The sequence below is a fragment of the Cynara cardunculus genome (genome assembly GCF_001531365.2).
Source record: "Cynara cardunculus var. scolymus isolate 2C chromosome LG 17, CcrdV1, whole genome shotgun sequence".
NCBI lineage: Eukaryota > Viridiplantae > Streptophyta > Magnoliopsida > Asterales > Asteraceae > Cynara > Cynara cardunculus.
In genome coordinates this window covers 17,774,898-17,793,369 of record NC_037544.1, presented here as the reverse complement: position 1 = coordinate 17,793,369, position 18,472 = coordinate 17,774,898, and the positions used below count along the sequence as shown (strand labels likewise).

The 18,472-nt window shown below is 36.0% G+C and overlaps 1 protein-coding gene across 1 annotated transcript; it reads left to right on the top strand.

The window, feature by feature from the left end:
• Nucleotides 1-11,438: 11,438 nt before the first annotated feature.
• On the top strand, nucleotides 11,439-11,909 carry LOC112499881 (uncharacterized mitochondrial protein AtMg00810-like). Its single transcript, XM_025103153.1, has one exon. The coding sequence runs from the start codon at nucleotides 11,439-11,441 to the stop codon at nucleotides 11,907-11,909; it is 471 nt and encodes a 156-aa protein (XP_024958921.1).
• Nucleotides 11,910-18,472: the final 6,563 nt, after the last annotated feature.

The window sequence follows — 18,472 nt, the reverse complement described above, 5'->3', positions numbered from 1 at the left end:
AAAAGAATATTCTAAAATATTCTAGAGAAATGAATAGCTCTTCCGTAGCTTTGAAAAAGAAATTTCCGCAAATCTCCTTCTCTGACCATCGCTCAAGCTAAATTCAACTCCAGTTGATAAAGACTCAGCGATCTACTTTAATTGTTAGCACAAATGACAGTTCGCAAGTGAATGCAGATCAAGGAAAGTTGTGAAGCCATTTCTAACACCTCATCCTCTCCTAGGCCTAAAGACGATAAATATTTGAAGCTGATTAAGAAGTACAAGAAGATGAAGAACTACCAGTGTAAGGGAAAAAGACTTATCGCTGAAGAACATAATTGGGTTGATTCATCTGAAGAATCATCTTCAGATGAGGAATACACGGTCTATCTTTGTCTTACGACCAAGAATGTCAAAGACGAATCATCTGAGACATCATCCTCAAGTGATCCTGCAATCTCTACTCAAGTATGTAATCCAAATGATTCTTCTGCTTCTAGTTCTGATAGTCTATCTGCGTTAGATACACTCACTGTGGATCTTTACAATGCTCTAAATGGCAAAACCAAAGCTGAAAAGCTTAATCTTGACTTACAAGAACAATTGAAAAAATGTCATTCCAAGATCAAATAGCTGACTAAGATTGAAGAAAATTTTAAGGATTAGGTCATTGTAAACCACACAATCAGCATCGAACGCGAGCAGGCTATCTCTGAGTGATAGCAAAAATTGTTGAACAGAAGGCTAAAAAGGCTACTATTGAAGGATGGTGTAAAGTCTCGATAAAGGCCAATGATATTATGAACGCTCAGATTCCCGCCAAGATCAAAAGTGGTCTAGGATATTCTTATGACCAGGAAGATCATGTTAGTGACAGGTCCATGATTAAGTTTGGAACCTTTGTGTCCTCTATCTCTGACACTTTTTCCACTCAGTGCTCCTCTTTTATTGACTCTCTTCTTGAAAGAACTTTGCAGAGTTCAAAATGCATGGACAAGGGTAAATCCATTTTTTGTATTCCTCTTCTGACCAAGAAAGACCACAAGTTGAAGAAGACCCATTCAAAGCCCTCAACTTGTAAACCTTCGACCTCGAGTGTAAAGGTATTTGAACCCTCTTAGAGATCAAACCCAAAGCTGAGAGTTAATGTTTCACCCAAGATATCCAAAACTTCAGTTGTTCCTCCCAGAACTACTGAAAAAGGTATTCTTGGAGCTGGTCCCTCCCATCTCAGGCTATCAAGACCTGAAACTTCTGACCCTAAAGCTTCTCTTAGCTATAGGAAGTGTCGTCACTGCAATGCGATTACTCATGTTGCCAATAAGTGTCCCTCAACTACCAAATTTGGTAAACCAACCAAGGTAAAGAAAGTGAGTAAAGCTGAAAAATCAGCCAAAGTGATATTAACCACAAAAGTTGTTCAAACAACTAATGTGAAGACCACCGTTGATGCCATGTCATCAGGCTTAGTGAAGACCTCCACTAAAACTAATCCTTTAGATTGAATGAAGAAAGATAACACCATCTCCGCCTCTAACTCTGCTGGACCCATTGAGAAATGGGTACAAAAGCAAAATTAATATCCTTTCCATTGAAGGTAGCTAAAGGCATTTGGTATCTCGATAGTGGATGCTTAAGACATATGACCGATGACAAAACTCCGCTCTCAAAATATAAGGATGGAAGAGGTCTTTCCATTACCTTTGGAGGTGATGGAAAAGGATATACCAAAGGTTTCGGTCTTTTAGTTACCTTCAGGCGAGTTGCCTACATTGACGGAATGAAGCACAATCTTCTTAGTATCAACCAACTGTGTGATAAAGATTTCACAGTTAAATTTCTTAAGAATACATGTTCTGTCTTCGACAAAGATGACAATCTTGCATTGAGTGGATCTCGTGTAGAAGATGTATATGTCATCGACATGGATTCTCCCTTCACTAAGAATAGTTGTTTTCACTCTAAAGTCTCATCAGACATCAACTGGCTATGGTACAAATGACTTTCTCATCTTAACTTCAAAACACTGAATGAGTTGTCTAGAAAAGAACTCGTCACTGACATTCCTTAGCACTCTTTTGCAAAGGAATCTCTTTACTCATCATGAGAAAAGAGAAAGCAGACAAAGGCTAGTTTTAAATCAAAATAAGTCTCTCCAGTGAGTTCTCCACTTTAGCCACTTCATATGGAATTGTTTGGCCCTATCAACATATAATCTATAGCTAGAAACATTGTTGAAGAGTTCTCTAGGTACACTTGGGTATTCTTTATTAGATCCAAGAGTGATACACCTGAAGAAATCAACTCATTCGTAAGGCGCATGGAGGTACTGAACAACCTAACAGCACATTTAATAAGGAGTGATCATGACACTGAATTCAAAAATAGTACCATTGATAACTTCCTTGATAACAAAGGAATCTTACACAACATCTCATCCGTGAGAACACCACAACAAAACGGGGTCATTGAAAGAAGAAATTGAACGATAATTGAAGCCGCTTGATCTATGCTCAACAAGTCTTGTGTCCCTATTCAATTCTGGGCTGAGGCTGTCAACACTGCATGTTGCACTCAAAATCGATCGCTGATCTTTAAGTGATTTGAGAAGACAACCTATAAACTTTTCCATAATAACTCACCTTTCTACATATCTTTGGTTACGCATGCTATATCCTAAACAACAAAGATAACCTTGAAAAAGTCGATTCCGAAGCTGATGAAAAAATCTTTCTTGGATATTCTTCAGTATCCAAAGCCTTCAAAGTATTAAAAAAAGGAGACAAGCAATAGAATAATCTATTCATGTCACATTTGATTAATCTCAATCAGCTAACTCTAAACCCATATCTGACGATGAAGAAGAGTTAGATAATTGAAAAATATCTTATTTTGGAGAACCTGGAGCTTCCTTCAGCAATCATCCATACGCTGATATTTTTGAAGTAGATGATGATCCATATATTATCCTGAAATGACTAATAACAAAGCAAAATCCTCTTCAGGGATTGTAGTTGTTCCCATTAGTCACTTAACCCATTCTACTTTAAATATTGATCTTTCAGTCACCGAATCTCCTTCATTCACTTAACCTTTCTAAGTAGATGAATCTCTCATTGAGGCTCCTTTAGCATTTTAAGTAAATACTGAAGGATGTCTTGCTGAAACCTCATCCTCTATACTTGAGCCGCTAATCTCATAAGATGATAGCTCATGTCATCTACCAACACAACGATGGATGAAGAATCATCCTATTGATCAAATTCTTGGTAATATAAACGCAGGTATTCAAACTCTTCGTGTTCTAGATAATATCTGTCTTTTTGTAAACTTTCTTTCTATAGTTGAGCCCAAGAAAATCAATAAGGTTATCATTGACCCAAGATGGGTCAATGCTATGTAAGACTAACTCATTAAGTTTGATAGAATAAAGTCTGGTACCTTGTCCCACGTCCATCCAACAAAACTGTTATAGGAACCAAATGGGTCTATTGATACAAATTGGATGAACAAGGCATTGTAACCCGTAACAAGGCTCGACTTGTTTCTCAGGGATATAAACAAAAAGAAGGTGTCGATTACAATGAAACCTTTGCACCAGTGGCTAGACTCGAAGCAATTCGACTCTTTTTAGCTATGCATCCCATAAGGACTTCAAAGTGTATCAAATGAACGTAAAAAGTGCTTTCCTAAATGGAAAAATTCTAGAGGAAGTTTATGTTGAACAACCTCCAGGGTTTTTTGACCCTAAGTATCCAAATCACGTCTATTGATTGGATAAAGCTCTTTATGGATTAAAACAGGCTCCTTGTGATTTCTTAGAAAAGTCAAGAGTCACATCATTCTCGTACAGATATATGTCGATGACAGTATATTTGGATCCATGAATACATCTTTATGTTTTTGTTTCTCTGAATGCATGAAGAAAGAACACAAGATGAGCATGATGGGAGAACTGACATATTTTCTTGGACTTCATAATAAGCAATCTAACAAAGGAATATTTAAAAGCTAGACTAAGTATGTCAAGGATATGTTAAAGAAATTTGACTTAACCAACAAATCATTTATGAAAACTCCTGTGGCACCTCCTCTAACGTTGAACAAGGACTCTAGTGGGAAACCTGTAAATGTTACTGCCCATAGGAGAATGATTGGCTCTTTGTTGTATCTCATAGCTAGCCAACCTGATATCATGTATTCTACTTATCTATGTGCATGATATCAATCTGAACCCAAAGAATCTCACATGATCGATATAAAGCGTAATTTCAGATATTTGAAGGGTACTCCTAATCTGGGCCTTTGGTATCCCAAAGACAGACCTAATAAGTTATGCAAATAGAGATTTTGCAGGTTGCAAAATAGACAGGAAGCGCAACACAGGAAGCTGTCACCTTCTTGATGGAAATTTGGTGAGTTGGACAAGCAAAAAGGCAAAACTCAGTATCCACATCAACTGTTGAAGCTGAATATGTAGTCGTTGGAAGCTGTTGTGCCCAAATTCTTTGGATGAAAAACCATCTCAGTGACTATGACCTTCAATTTTCCAAGATTTCCAATTTATTGCGATAGCAAACAATCTTGTACTTCACTCTAAGACCAAACATATAGAGATCCGGTATCATTTTGTCAGAGATCATATTATGAATGATGATATTGAACTTCACTTTGTACCTACTGAATATCAACTAGCTGACCTGTTCACTAAACCTCTTGATGAAACAAGATTTAATCTTTTAGTCAGTGAACATGGAATGTTGAATGTTGATTCAGCACTATGCATCACTCAGTACTACAAACTGAAATGATTCAGTGTTTCTCAATCTATCACTGAACTCTTAAGTCAAACATATCTTTCTCTCTAAGGTATGTTTACTTATTTCTTCTCCCTTAAAAATCTTAAAGCTATCACTTTTTGAACACTTTTCTTATCAATGACCAAAATGTTTTAAAAGAAAAGGATTATGAATGGTCATATTTTATGACGTCATTATTCTTTTTAAATAATTGATGTATTTCACACACATCTTTCTGACACACATTGTTTATTACTCTTCCCAAACCAATCACTCTCTCATGACGTGCAAGAAAATCATAATTACACATCTTTCGAAGATACCCTTTCGTCTCTCCTTTTTCTCTCTCATCTCATCTATAAATACCTCTTCTGCTTATTCTTTTACTATTTATGCTCTTAAAACATACTCTAATTCTCTCTATATACTTTGATAAGCAAGAACACCAAGAACTCCTTCAAAGACAAACCCGTTCTTCCTTTTTCCACAAAAACAGGTTTTTTTTTCTACTTTTTGGTTGTTAATCTTCAAATAAAATTGTTTATATTTTTAACTTTCTATTTCTCCCTTCAAATACAAACAACATAAGTTGCATAAATCTTTCTTTTTCTTGATTTATATCAATTTTGCTTCTTAAAAATCTTCTCGAAAACCTACCTTCTTTTTGGTTTATCAAAAGAAAAGTATATCCTTCAAACTTTTGTTCTAAAAAGCCTTGTGACTAAAACAATTGTATATTGTTCTATTTCTTTTGTTCTTAAACAGAAATGGCTTGTGTGCTAATGTAAATTTTGGTATTCAATAATGCTTTTTCAAACCAAACAACCACATTGCTCTTTTGGAGATCCCTCTAGATAAAGTTTACTTTGCGGAAGCCTCTTGGTTCCTCAAGAACTTCTTGATGGGCTACACTCTTACGTTGCAACCAATAATGGTGAAGGACGTTTTGAGACAGTTCTAGTACACAGTCAAGGTGAAGACCTCCAAAGACAAGTTTCAAAACGCCGACGTCAAGATCTTTTGCCAGATCAACAATTTGACGTTGAGCTTTGATCCTGCAACGATTCGTTCTACCTTGAAGCTTTGAAAGATTGCTCCCTATGCCAGAGACCCTGATAGTGAAGCCATCGTCAAGTTTCTAGACGACATTCACTACGACTAGCCGTTGAAGAAAGAGTCTGATTCAGAAGAACCGGATGTCTGCGATACGGTAATACATGTTTTGTCACTTTATTCAGTGCATGGGTGGGATAACCAGATGCTAAGACTAAGCGAGCCGTGTGGCACTGAATATTGGCTACTCGGTCAGCAGGAACGTCAAAGTTGACTTCGGTCAGTTTATCTTTGATGACCTGGCGCTAACAGAGCCAATGGGAGATGGTGGTCCTTTACACCAGGTTCCTGAGAGGGATTCTAGCCAGAATTCTGAAGCATTACCATACCACCCAGAGTGACCTTCCCATCTATAGGCATGGATAAAGGATTATTGCTCACAAGTCCAAGCCTTCAGGTAGTGGTCTATTCCCAAATATGCTTCTTCTTTTTCTTCTTCTTCTTCAGCGGCAATGACTTTGGCTTAACCTCCAAAGTCTACCCACACTGCTACCACTTTATCCTCTTGAAAAAGGACACCTTTTGAAGCCACCCTTAATCCCTCAAAGAGGGTTAGGAAAGCCATAAAGGGGAAGCCCTCTCAGTTAGCTGAGTCGGGTCTCATATATTGAACTTTGCCTTATCTTTGGGGCATCTACTTTACCCCTTCCTTCCTCTTCAGCTATATCCTCTATAGTTGTCGTATGTGTGGCACCTACCCCAACCACTTCAGTGACTCAACTCATTGAATGTGTGATTCCCAACATTGCTACTGTTGATTCTCTACTTCTTTTCTCATCTATTCTCTCGTCCCCTCCTTCTTTGGCCTCTATTAAATAAGATGATGAACCAACGGTCGTTGTCCCCACTATTGGTGAAGCTATCATCACAGGATTTGAGGATTCTCCTCTCGACTCCCCTCAACAACATGCGGTTGATCCTCTTGACAACGTATTTAAGAAGATTGGCCTCAACGATAATCAGTCGGATACTTCTGCGAAACCCTCAGATATACACCAAACCACCTCCCTTTCTTTGTTTATTACTAACCCTAAGCTTTCTCATGCTCAATGCTCTCATTTATCTACTGGTCCTATGGAGAATGAACCTCCAGTCATTGAGACTGACGTCTATGACATGACTGAGGACATCAAGCTACTTCTCCCTTCTGTTGCCACCGTCCTTGATAAAATGGACGAGGTTCAACAAGGAATGCCCCTGAAGGAAGATTTGGCTCAAGTACTTTGTACTGTCAATATTGAGGTTCTTGAAGTCAAGAGTGAACTAAAATCCATGATGATGGTAGTCCAACACAACTCCAATGCCATCGTTGAACTCTCCAGCAAGGCTGAGGATGTTCAGGGTCGGCTTACTAGGCATGGTGAGTTACTTGGACAGATTTTTTAGATTCTACAAAAGTCGGCGCCTATCCCTAAAGCCTCCTTCAGTATTGCTGATCATCATCAGGTAGACATGGTTGTTGAGCTCAACCTTCAACAAGCAAAAGCTCTCTTCTCCATAGAGCAGAATATGAAGACGAGGATGATTAGAATCTTGAGATCCCTGATCAGGTGCTGACTTTGGTTGTGATGATGATGATGAAGATGATGATGATTTCTCCATCCAAATCATCCCAAGATAGCCTGCTAAAAGAATATCTTTCAGGGAACCTTTTTCCCAGGGGGAGAGAACTTCTCACCATCACTCCTACTCTAGCAAAAGGAAAGGCGTTGCTGAAGACAACTTAGCCCTATTCCTTGGGGCGTCCAGCTATCCTGAGGCCGTAAATGTTTCAACCGTGTTTGTGCCTTACACCTCTGATTCTGAATCTTTTTTTTTTCTCTACCTCCTAGCTCAGAACCCTTATCTCTCTTTACAACGATTTCTCTCAATCCCTCTACCATCTTCCCTCCTCTTTTGAAGTTCATGAGGATGATGAAGATGAAGATGAAGCCTGTAACCTCATCCCAAGGAAGTCGTCTAGACAACCTGTGTGCTTCGAGGTTGGAGAAGAATTAAGGATGACTCAGACTATAAGTCAACTTCACCTATCACGAATAAAAATTTCTCTTCGTACCTCTGAATGTGATGAGTTCAAAGAAACTGAACGAAAAGAATCCCTGGAAGCTGAACAAGAGCTGAAGCAACATCAGCAACAACTGAAAGACAATCTAGAGTTAGCCAAGAATCTAACTGATGAAGCTCATGCTGAAAGGATGTTTATGCAAAATGATCTCATCAGTGCTCAAGCCCTACACTTGGAAAAAACCGAACTAGAAAAATCAAAGAGTACTGACACTAAAGGATCATGAGCTGAACTAGTGTAGAGAAAGGATCAAAACAAGAATGAGCCATCACATGATTTCAAACGTCACAATCAGCGAATAGTGATGAAAGTTGGTGGCCTTCAAGTTTTTATGGTCATCTTTCAAGAGTACGACGATGTTGTTATAGAGTATCCCTCCTTCCTCTGCAGGTATGGCTTCTCTGAATGGCTCGAGATTCAACAGGCAATTCAGAGATCAAATCTAAGTGTAAGGATTACATTGAAGAAGTTCTTAATGAACTTTTCAACAAAGTATCAAAGATCATCGCGGTTCCACCCCTGCATAGAAATCCTCTCGAAGAAGAAAGAATTTCTGATCTCGGAGAAGGTTCATCCCACAGAAATGAGCATGAAACAAATTTTTTAGTGGATGAGCTCTTCAAGAACAGGAAGAAGCCAAATATCTCAATGTTGAATCTATCTTAGCTTGAGAAGGGACCTTTCATTCCGAACACAGTGCATATGAAACCTAAATATGGACTTATGTTCATTGATTATGATGGTCAATACAAGTTTCAACGAGTATCAGAGTTACATCTCTGCCCAATGGATCCCTTAGAATATCTTCGAACTTGGCTGAACGAAGACCTCTTTGAAGAGATGATGGAACACATAATTCAAAAGGAAATACTGGGATGAAAGATTCAAGGAGAAGATATCCATGACTACATCAACTTCAAAGATCCAGATTAAGAACCTTTCAATCTTGTAAACCTTGTATATCTTTTCTTACACTATATAACTTTTATTTCTTAAGCCTACCAAAATCAATTGTAATCATTTGTAATATTTTTTCTTGAATGATATTTCAATAAAATGATTGATTTACTGAAAAATATCTCTAAAAGAGTAAATGAGACATGTACTTATGAGTTCTATTTATTTTACTCTTGTCAGTGAATATGCTCTCAATGTTGAGTTATCCATGTTTTGTAATTAAATTCTTTCCTTGTAATCCCTTACAAATAAGTGAATTTCCGTAATAAACTCTAACACTGAAAAAGATCCCAAAAAACAGTAAAAAGGGACGTGTATTTACATGTACCTTTTTCCTTACTGTATCAACTAAGCAATTTTCTTTATATTGCTTTGTCATCATCAAATAGGGGGATATTGTTAATCCATACTCTCTTAGTGATTTTATGATAATCCTTTATACATAGCGGAAAATACTTAGTTCTGTTTTATTCAGTTTCAACAATAATCACTGAGTTTGTTTAGTGATTGCTGAACATGTATTGTAAACTTTTCTAATGAATAAGTATTCTTCAAGAAGACAAAACTCACACCAAAAAAATGTTCATCAACGTCGAAGATATACTTGAAGATAGAGACAATCAGTTCATGATCTAATGCGGTTTTCAGTGATAACAAGCTTGTCTACAATCAAGTGTGAAGCCTATTCAAGAATCAACGAACATTGAAGAAACTCTAGAGTTATTCAAGTGTCAGGGATCAAATAAATCTTGTTATCCAATATTAGTTTTTGTCTTATCCTCCTGCACACAAATGACAAATCCATACCTCTTAAAGTAAAACAGATGTATGGAGTCACTCCATCTCCAAACGTGCTTACCTATTTTGTGAAAGACCGCCATTCATAGACAAACAAAGGCTTGTATATCTGAAGATACAGAACAAGCTCACTCTAGAAGCTTGCCACGTGCCTTGTACCTTCTAACTTGCATTTAATGCAGCGGGTATAAATAGCCATGGAGACTCTCCTCTCTCTATATCCATATATAAGAAGCACAAATTCTTGATCCTGTGAAGTTACGTTTACTTCAAGTGAAGAACATCAACTTAACTACTCTAAATCAAAGTTATAGCATCTTCTTAAGCAAGTCCTTTTCTCTCTTGCTTTTCTGTATCTTGTATGCTCCCTAGATTCTTTAAGATAAGTTTTGTATCTTGTCTTCTTCCACAAATAATATGTAAGTTATCTATTGATCTTCCCTTATAAATAAAGGATTTAAAAGTGAAATTTTTGTGTGTTTATATTCACCCCCTTCTACAAACTGTTACCTTTAAACTTTTGTACATCCGTCTGGGACCAACATTGTTCCTTGTCTATTTCTTTGTTTCCCCTTAAATCAACATGGGTACAAATGCCTAGACTTGTCAACAAACAAAATAATTATTTCTCGTCATGTTACATTTGATGAGTCTAGATTTCCTTTCTCAAAACTCCATCCTATCTCTAAGTCTTCCTTCGAGTTTCTTGACGATGGCATGACTCCCTATCTCAAATATCACCTTCACCATGCCCCTCCTCTATATGCAGCCCCTTAACCTGCTGTCCTACAATCTACGGACCAGCCTAGTCACCCCCACAACCTGTTGTCCCCACCAACCAACCTATACTTTCCGACTAACTGACACCTCTTCCCTGCCTTTTTAGCCAAGTATATACACGACGTACACCAAACGAACCTCAACCTACTATAAACCAAATCATTCTTCCCTCACATCCCAAACACCACAGCCCAGTTGGCAGCCCCTCTATCCCTTCATCACCCTAATTTGAATTTGTTCCCTTGGCCCAACCCAACCCAGCCCACCTCCACCTCCACCTCCACCTCCAACTCGATCCATGGCCACCCATAGCATGCATGGAATTTACAAGACCAAAAAGAATCTTTGTATAACTGTAAGCACCCTAAATACTTCTACTTTACCCAAGTCTCCTATGTCTGCCGCCAAGAATCCAAACTGGAAAACATCTATGACCAATGAATTTAATGCTTTAACTAAAAATAAGACGTGGGAGTTGGTGCCTCATCCACCTAATGTCAATGTTGTTCGTTCTATGTAGGTTGTTAGACATAAACATAAATCTAATGGTGATTTTGAAAGGCACAAAGCACGTCTTGTTGCAGACTACAGATCTAAGCAGGTTGGCACTAATCAGTTGGACGTTAAAAATGCCTTTCTACAAAATGGCTACTATTCAGACAGTTCTAAGTATCTCTTTGTCCAAAGCATGGTCCATTTATCATTTGGACGTTAAAAATGTCGTTCTACATGGCAATCTTAAGGAGACAATATACATGTATCAACCGATAGGGTTCAAGGATACCACTTATCCATACTATGTTTGTAGCCTAAAAAGGTCCTTATATGGCCTCAAACATGTCCCTCGAGCTTGGTATCAATAGTTTGCATCTCATATAACTACTATTGGTTTTCTACATAGCAAATATGCCCACACTCTTTTTATCTATCGACATGGTTCTAACATGGCATACACACTAATATATGCTGATGACATAATTCTCACAGCTTCTTTAGATGCTCTTAACAAATCCATTATGTCTCATTTGAGCTCTAAGTTTACCATGCCTGATTTAGGCGCATTAAGTTATTTTCTAGGCATAGCTATCACTCGACATGCAAATGGTTTATTTCTATCTCAGAAGAGGTACGTAGAGGAAATCATTGAACGGGCAGGCATGTCCTCTTGCAAACCAACAACCACTCTTGTCGTTGACAGGAAGGCTAAATTAAGAGTTAATGGCCCTCCAATTAATGATCCATCTCATTACCGTAGTCTTGCAGGTGCTCTCCAATACTTGACTTTCACAAGGCCTGATATCTCTTACGCCGTGAAACAAATTTGCCTATACGTGCATGATCCTTCCAAACAGCAACCCACCCTCTCTCGTTCCAATGCTGAGTCTGAATATAGGGGGTTGCAAATGTTGTCGTAGAAACCTGTTGGATCCGTAACTTGTTACTAGAGTTAAATTCTCTAGTCAAAAAGACTATATTGGTTTATTGTGACAACGTTAGTGCACTTTACCTCTCTGGTAATCCTGCCAAACATTAGCTAACGAAACATGTTGAATTGATATAATTTTGTTCATGAGAAGGTAGTCCGCGGAGAGGTCCATGTTCTTCATGTCCTCTCCCATTATCAGTATGGAGAAATTTTCACCAAGGGGCTTCCAAAGCTTCTTTTCAAAGATTTTCGGTCTAGTCTCAGCGTCAGTTCTCCTCCCGCTAAAACTACAAGGGTGTGTTATAATATTGTATAATATTCTAAAAATAGTTTCCTTAAAACCCATGCATATATATTTGTGATAATTCAATAGACATGAACGACCAATGTTTCTCTCCAACAAAAACAAATATAAGCATATTTTTAATAAAATTATCATTGATTTGTTGGTTAGTTCATTTAAATTAAAAGCTAAAAACTAAGAAAATGGCACTAACATGATTCAAATTTAGGATCAGGGTGGAAGAAAAGTCTTGCAAACCAACTCAACCAAGGAAAACTTATGTCCTTATTGTAGTTTCAAAATATATACTTCGGTCACTGAATATTCTTCTTACCTTGGTCAATATGGCTATGGTGAATGGATGAAAATACGCCAAGCCATCCAGCGCCCGAAGTCAAGGCACAAGCAGATTATCAAGGATATCCTCAACAATCTTATCAAGAAGATGTCTAAGTATGTTGTTTTTTCTTCAGTGCCTGCATTGATGCCAGGAAGAAGAAGAAAACCTTCAGATCCTAATGATGGACCAACTATGAGGAACGAACATGAAACMAAGTTCTCCTTAGAAGAAATCCTAAAGGATTCGAAGAAGCCAAATATCTCTATGCTGAATCTTTCTTTGCCAGCGAAGGGTCCTTATACACCCAACACTGTGCATTTCAGGACTGAGTATGGATTTATATTCATTAACTATGATGGCGAGTACAACTTTCAAAGAATATCTGAGTTCCGTTTATGTCCAATATAACACCTCGAAGTTCTAAGAATCTTGGTGGGACAATGATCTAAATGGTGAGACGATGGACCGCAGGATCAAAAAGGAATATCTATGTCGAAAGAAGCTTAGAGAAGAAGTACCTAGATATATCGACTTCAGCGACTTAGAATAGTTAAAACTTTCTATCTTGTAAATCTTGTTTTTCTTATCTCTTCTTTCAGTGTACAACTTATATGTAATAGGTCCAAAACTTACTGATGTAACACTTGTATCTTTCCATTGAATAGTATGAGTATTTCTCTAGTATCATTGAAATGGATCCTTGAAAAGAGTAATAGGGACATGTATATATGAGTTCCAGTTTACACTTACATTCACTGACAAATTTCAATCAGTGAATAAGCTTTCAGTTTCAGTTGTCATAACTTATACTTGTTTCTCTTAAACTTGTAATCCTTTACAACTTAAGTAAACTTATATAGAAAAACTAAATCACTAAAAAAGATTCCAAAATAGTCGAAAGGGACATGTACTTAACTTGTCATTTTTCCATACTATTGTAACTTAGGCAATTCTCTTTATATTGCTTTGTCATCATCAAATAGAGGGGGTGTAACGCCCCAAACCACACATTGCATGTAACACATATTTCATACAAAAGAAATACATAATATTATCTCATTCAGGTCCCTTAGTACAAGAATCTATTATGACCAAACACAAGGTCCAAAAATTCTAATACATTACTTGTACTAATCAATCAAAACTGTACATCAAAACAGGTCTTCAAGCAGAATTGCATATAGGAAAATATTAAATTTTCCCTTTTCCCTTACCGTCCATACCTCCTACAACACATAGTTAAAATCACAAAACGAGGGTTAGACCAAAAGGTCTAGTGAGATACCCTATTTATGTTATTGCAGGGTAAAAATCACTAAAATCTTTATGGAAAACAACATTTCATATATATAACAAATAGATGAACGAATAGGAACATAATACTAGATCCTTTTCACTTTTCAAGCAAAGCATTCAGCTTATTCAAATCTCATACCTCTTAAACAAATCAGGTTTCACATAATGCCACTTTTAAAACCTTTTCTTAATCAAACAAGGTTACATAAAGTTTCAGGCCAAACCTGATGTTTTCTCTTCAATAACATCCACACTATGATTTCCAATAAGAACCTTGATCCTAAATCTTTAAATCACAAAGAAATAAAGATTTCCAGAACATGGTAGTTTTAAAGGATATAATAGAAAGAGTTATATCATACAATCACACATACAAATGCCACCCTTATATCCAAATGTACACCTCTCCTTGATATGCCACCCTTATCCTATGGTACACATCTCCTTGATATGCCACCCTTATCCCATGGTACACCTCTCCTTGATATGCCACCCTTATTTTCTCATCAAAATATTTCACAAAACAATTCCAAATAGACCGCAGCCATTGAAATTATTATCAATACAAAATCATTTATTTCAAAACTTCCTTTTTAAGATAAAATATCATTTTTTTTTATCAAAAACACAAGACATCACTTCAAATCCGGTCACTTGATTTAGCCGGACTTCATCTCCGGTCAACAATCCGGACAACACACCGCATAAAGCTTGATCGATTAACACTTAGAATCAAAATCAATATCTTTGTCCGGATATCAAGTCCGGACAATACATCGCTCAATACTTGACCGATTTAAAATAATCCGGCCACCACTTGGTCGTATTCATACTTCAGTTCAAAAAGATAACTATTCATACCAATCATGACCCGCTCGACACTTAACCGGTTTAAGGCTAAACCGTTCAACACTTAGGCGATTTAGGGCTAAATCGCTCAACCCTTCATCGATTTAGAAAATAGTCCGGATAAGCTTTGTCCGGTTTTAAACTCAATCCGATCAACCTTTATCTGGATAAAACACTTAAACAAAATAACTGATTTCTTTCCAAAAATAAACGACATTCAAATAAAACCAGTAATAATTTTATGCAAAAGGTTTTAGAAATCACTCACCTTAACAAGCTTTTTGAAACCAAACACTTGAAATCAACTTGATCTTGAAATCAGACACTTGCAATCCGGTCAACTCTTCTTCTTTAAATCGTACCACTTTTTAAAAAGGCAAGAAGAAGAAATATGGAGGCTAAGCCCTCCTTTTATACATTTTCAAAACTGGAAAGTCGGCTAACAGCCCCTTTTCATAATAACCAATTAATGCACATGCATGCATACTCAAAACCATGCACACATACATACATCCACACACACTATGCATTTCCTAATATGCATGTGTGTAAAATAATATATATATATATATATATATATATTTCTACATATATACATATTCTGATACACATAACCACATTATACAATTAATTTCACATACCAGCATGATCAAACGTATCAATTTATCATGCTATCACGTAATCATTTAATCAGATAATCACATATTAATTACCTTGGGTGATAACCAGGATCTGGTTATCACAGGGGGGATATCTTTATATTGTTTTGTCATCATCAAATAAGGGGAGATTGTTGATCCTCTATCATTGAGTTGATGATAATCCCTTTTACCTATCGATGTATAGTCTTTCTGTTTATTCAGTTTATGTGATCGTCATTGAGTCTGTTCAGTGATTGCTGAACATGTATTGTAACTCTCCAGTGACTGTTATAATTCAAGAAGACAAAACTCACACCAAAGAACCTTCAGCAATGTCGAAGACAAAAACTGAAGAATAGAGACAAGAGCGTTCGTGATTTGAAGCAGCGTTCAGTGATTACAAGCTCGTCAACATATGTGTGAAGACTGCACAAGTTTTAGCGAATGCTGAAGAGAGCTCCAGCGTCGTCCCATCATTCAGCTCAAATGAACCTTACCTTGCACGTTTGTTTTTGTCTTGTCCTTCCATATACTAAAGACAAACCCATACCTTTTCCAAAGTATAGTACTATACGGAGCCACTAAGTTGAGTCTATAGTGCTCACCAACTCTATGAAAAGATGTCTACTCATGAACAGCCAAAAGGACTGTTCACTGTAGCAAAAGACAAACTTTCCTTCAAACGCTTGACACATGTTGTGTACCTCCTGAATTTCATTTAATGCAATGTATATAAATAGTTGAGTGTTCTCCGCTCAGTTATCACTCTTCCTCTCTAAGAAACTTACACAAGAAGTTACTACTCTCACTACACTATCTCTAAAGAGAAAGAACCACTTTGAACAAGTGAGGAACACTTTTCTAAGTATTTATTTCTTACAGTAAATCTTTTCTCTTTACTAAGTGTAATAGTGTGTATCTTTAGATTATTTAGATAAGTTTCTTTAGCTTATCTTTTCCGCTAACAATCTGTAAAATTTGTATTGATCATTGTTTATCAATATATAATTTTTAAAAATGAAAGTTTATGTGTTCGTATTCATCCCCCTGTCTACAGACTGTTACTTATAAACTCTTGTAGATCCAGTTGGGACCAACAAATGTTAATTGTGTAATATTCTATTAATTTGATTTTTTATTTAAAATTGATTGCAAAAAATAAATCCCAAAAAGGGGATTTACTAGTAACCGTGTTTATAAAGATGATTATGACATAATTTAGAAATTCCATAGTTAAAAAGTTTGCTTTTAATGGTAATTATTAAATTATAAAACTGCCCTTTATTTATTATTTTTTAAATAGTTTTATTAAATTAGTGGATATCCGTGGATTTCACGGTTCTTAAAAACAAATGGATTGTCAAATGATTATCACCGGTATATATATACTTAATAATTGGTGTTTGTTATGTGAAACATTATAACTTTTAATTTTTATAATCTATGGATTAAACTTATTAGAGCATTTGTGTAATAAATAAATAAAAAATGCTTAATAAACATAAGTGAATATGTAAATTTTATTTGTCCACGTCATAATATAATGCTATCGAAATCACATGAAACTTTATGGTTGCAAAAATTGATCCTTATGTATCAATGTGAACATTGGATGATCGGGAATCCCGATATATATATTATATGTTTATAATATATATGAATAAATTTATGTTTATAATTATTCATATATATATATATATATATTATTCTAGTAGAATGATAATTATTATGTATGTCTAAAATGTAATTATGATATTTACGAAGGTTTCATAATTATATAGTTTTATTGTTACAAAACTGACTAACTATATCTCATGGGTTTTGTGATGGCTAAGCTAGCTAAATAAGATGGACTCATTTGATTAGTTATTTTAGTCCATTTTAACATCTTTTGGCTAATCTTAAGAGCCCTAAAGATGAGAAACTTGGGCCTAGAGTAAGAAGGAGTATATATACATTCTTCCTTCTCTTATACCCTAAGGTTTACTTGTATTCTGTCTTTACTTCTACTTGAGACCGAATTTTAGAGTGAAAAAAACTCATTGAAATTCCGTTCTTGTTCTTCAAACAAGAAGAATCAAAAGGGTATGCTACCTTGTTGATTATTGAGAGAAAACACATACATATTCAAAGAGGGATTTTAAGCTAGCACTAGATTGGAGCTTGGATTCAAAGCTGCAAGTCTAAAGAGGAGTTCTACTTCGGACTCAAGGCTCGACTTTATACCTTCTACCTTTTTAACGGGTATACCTTTCTAACCTTCTTTAATATACATTTTGGTGTCCTACTTGTGTGTTATTGGATCTACATGTTGGACTTGACATGTTATTACACAGAGTTTGTAACTTTACGAAAAAATATATTTTTTAATATTTTCATGCATATAAACATGTTGTTTATGCATAAAGTTTGTAACTTTATGTTTTGCATGTTTACTTTATGTTAAAGTTTGTTTTCCCATGCCTCTAAGTTAATAAAGTTTGGACCTTTTGTGTTTACTAGATTTAACTTGATAAAGTTCTAATCTCCATGTCTAAAAGATTTTAAAATATAACGGTCAAGCGTTAAGCTTAATTATTTGCTTGTTAGCATCTTAAACATGGATTTTTGGCTTTCATTGCACGTTTAATCACTATAAAATTCAACCGTGGTATTAGAGTTACTTTAACACACTTAGGACCCTTTTAAATGGAGCTAAACTCGAGATTTGGGTTTCTTAAAAGTTGTCCAAAATTCCACGGCTCAATGGGGACATGGCGAGAGTCATGCTTGACACCCATTATGTCCGATTTTGTGCTCATTCACTCAATGATGGAAATACATGTTTATTTGTAATGATCATGCTTATGTATGTTTATATATAAAACAATTATGATCATGTTTATGTATATTTATATGAATGTTTTATGGACATGGTATAACCTATGACCCATGGTTGTTTACTTACTTTGGTAAAATTAAAATGTATTTTAACAATGTTGTAATTTTAATTATTGCGACTTGCACGTCGTTTTCTGATTCCTTGTAAATTGTAATAGAATAGGTTATGATAGCCAACTTTCTTTTAATTTATATTGTAATCGGAGGCGTAGAACAAATAGGTGAAAGAGACGACGAACAAAAGTTGGAGACGGAGTCTCGGA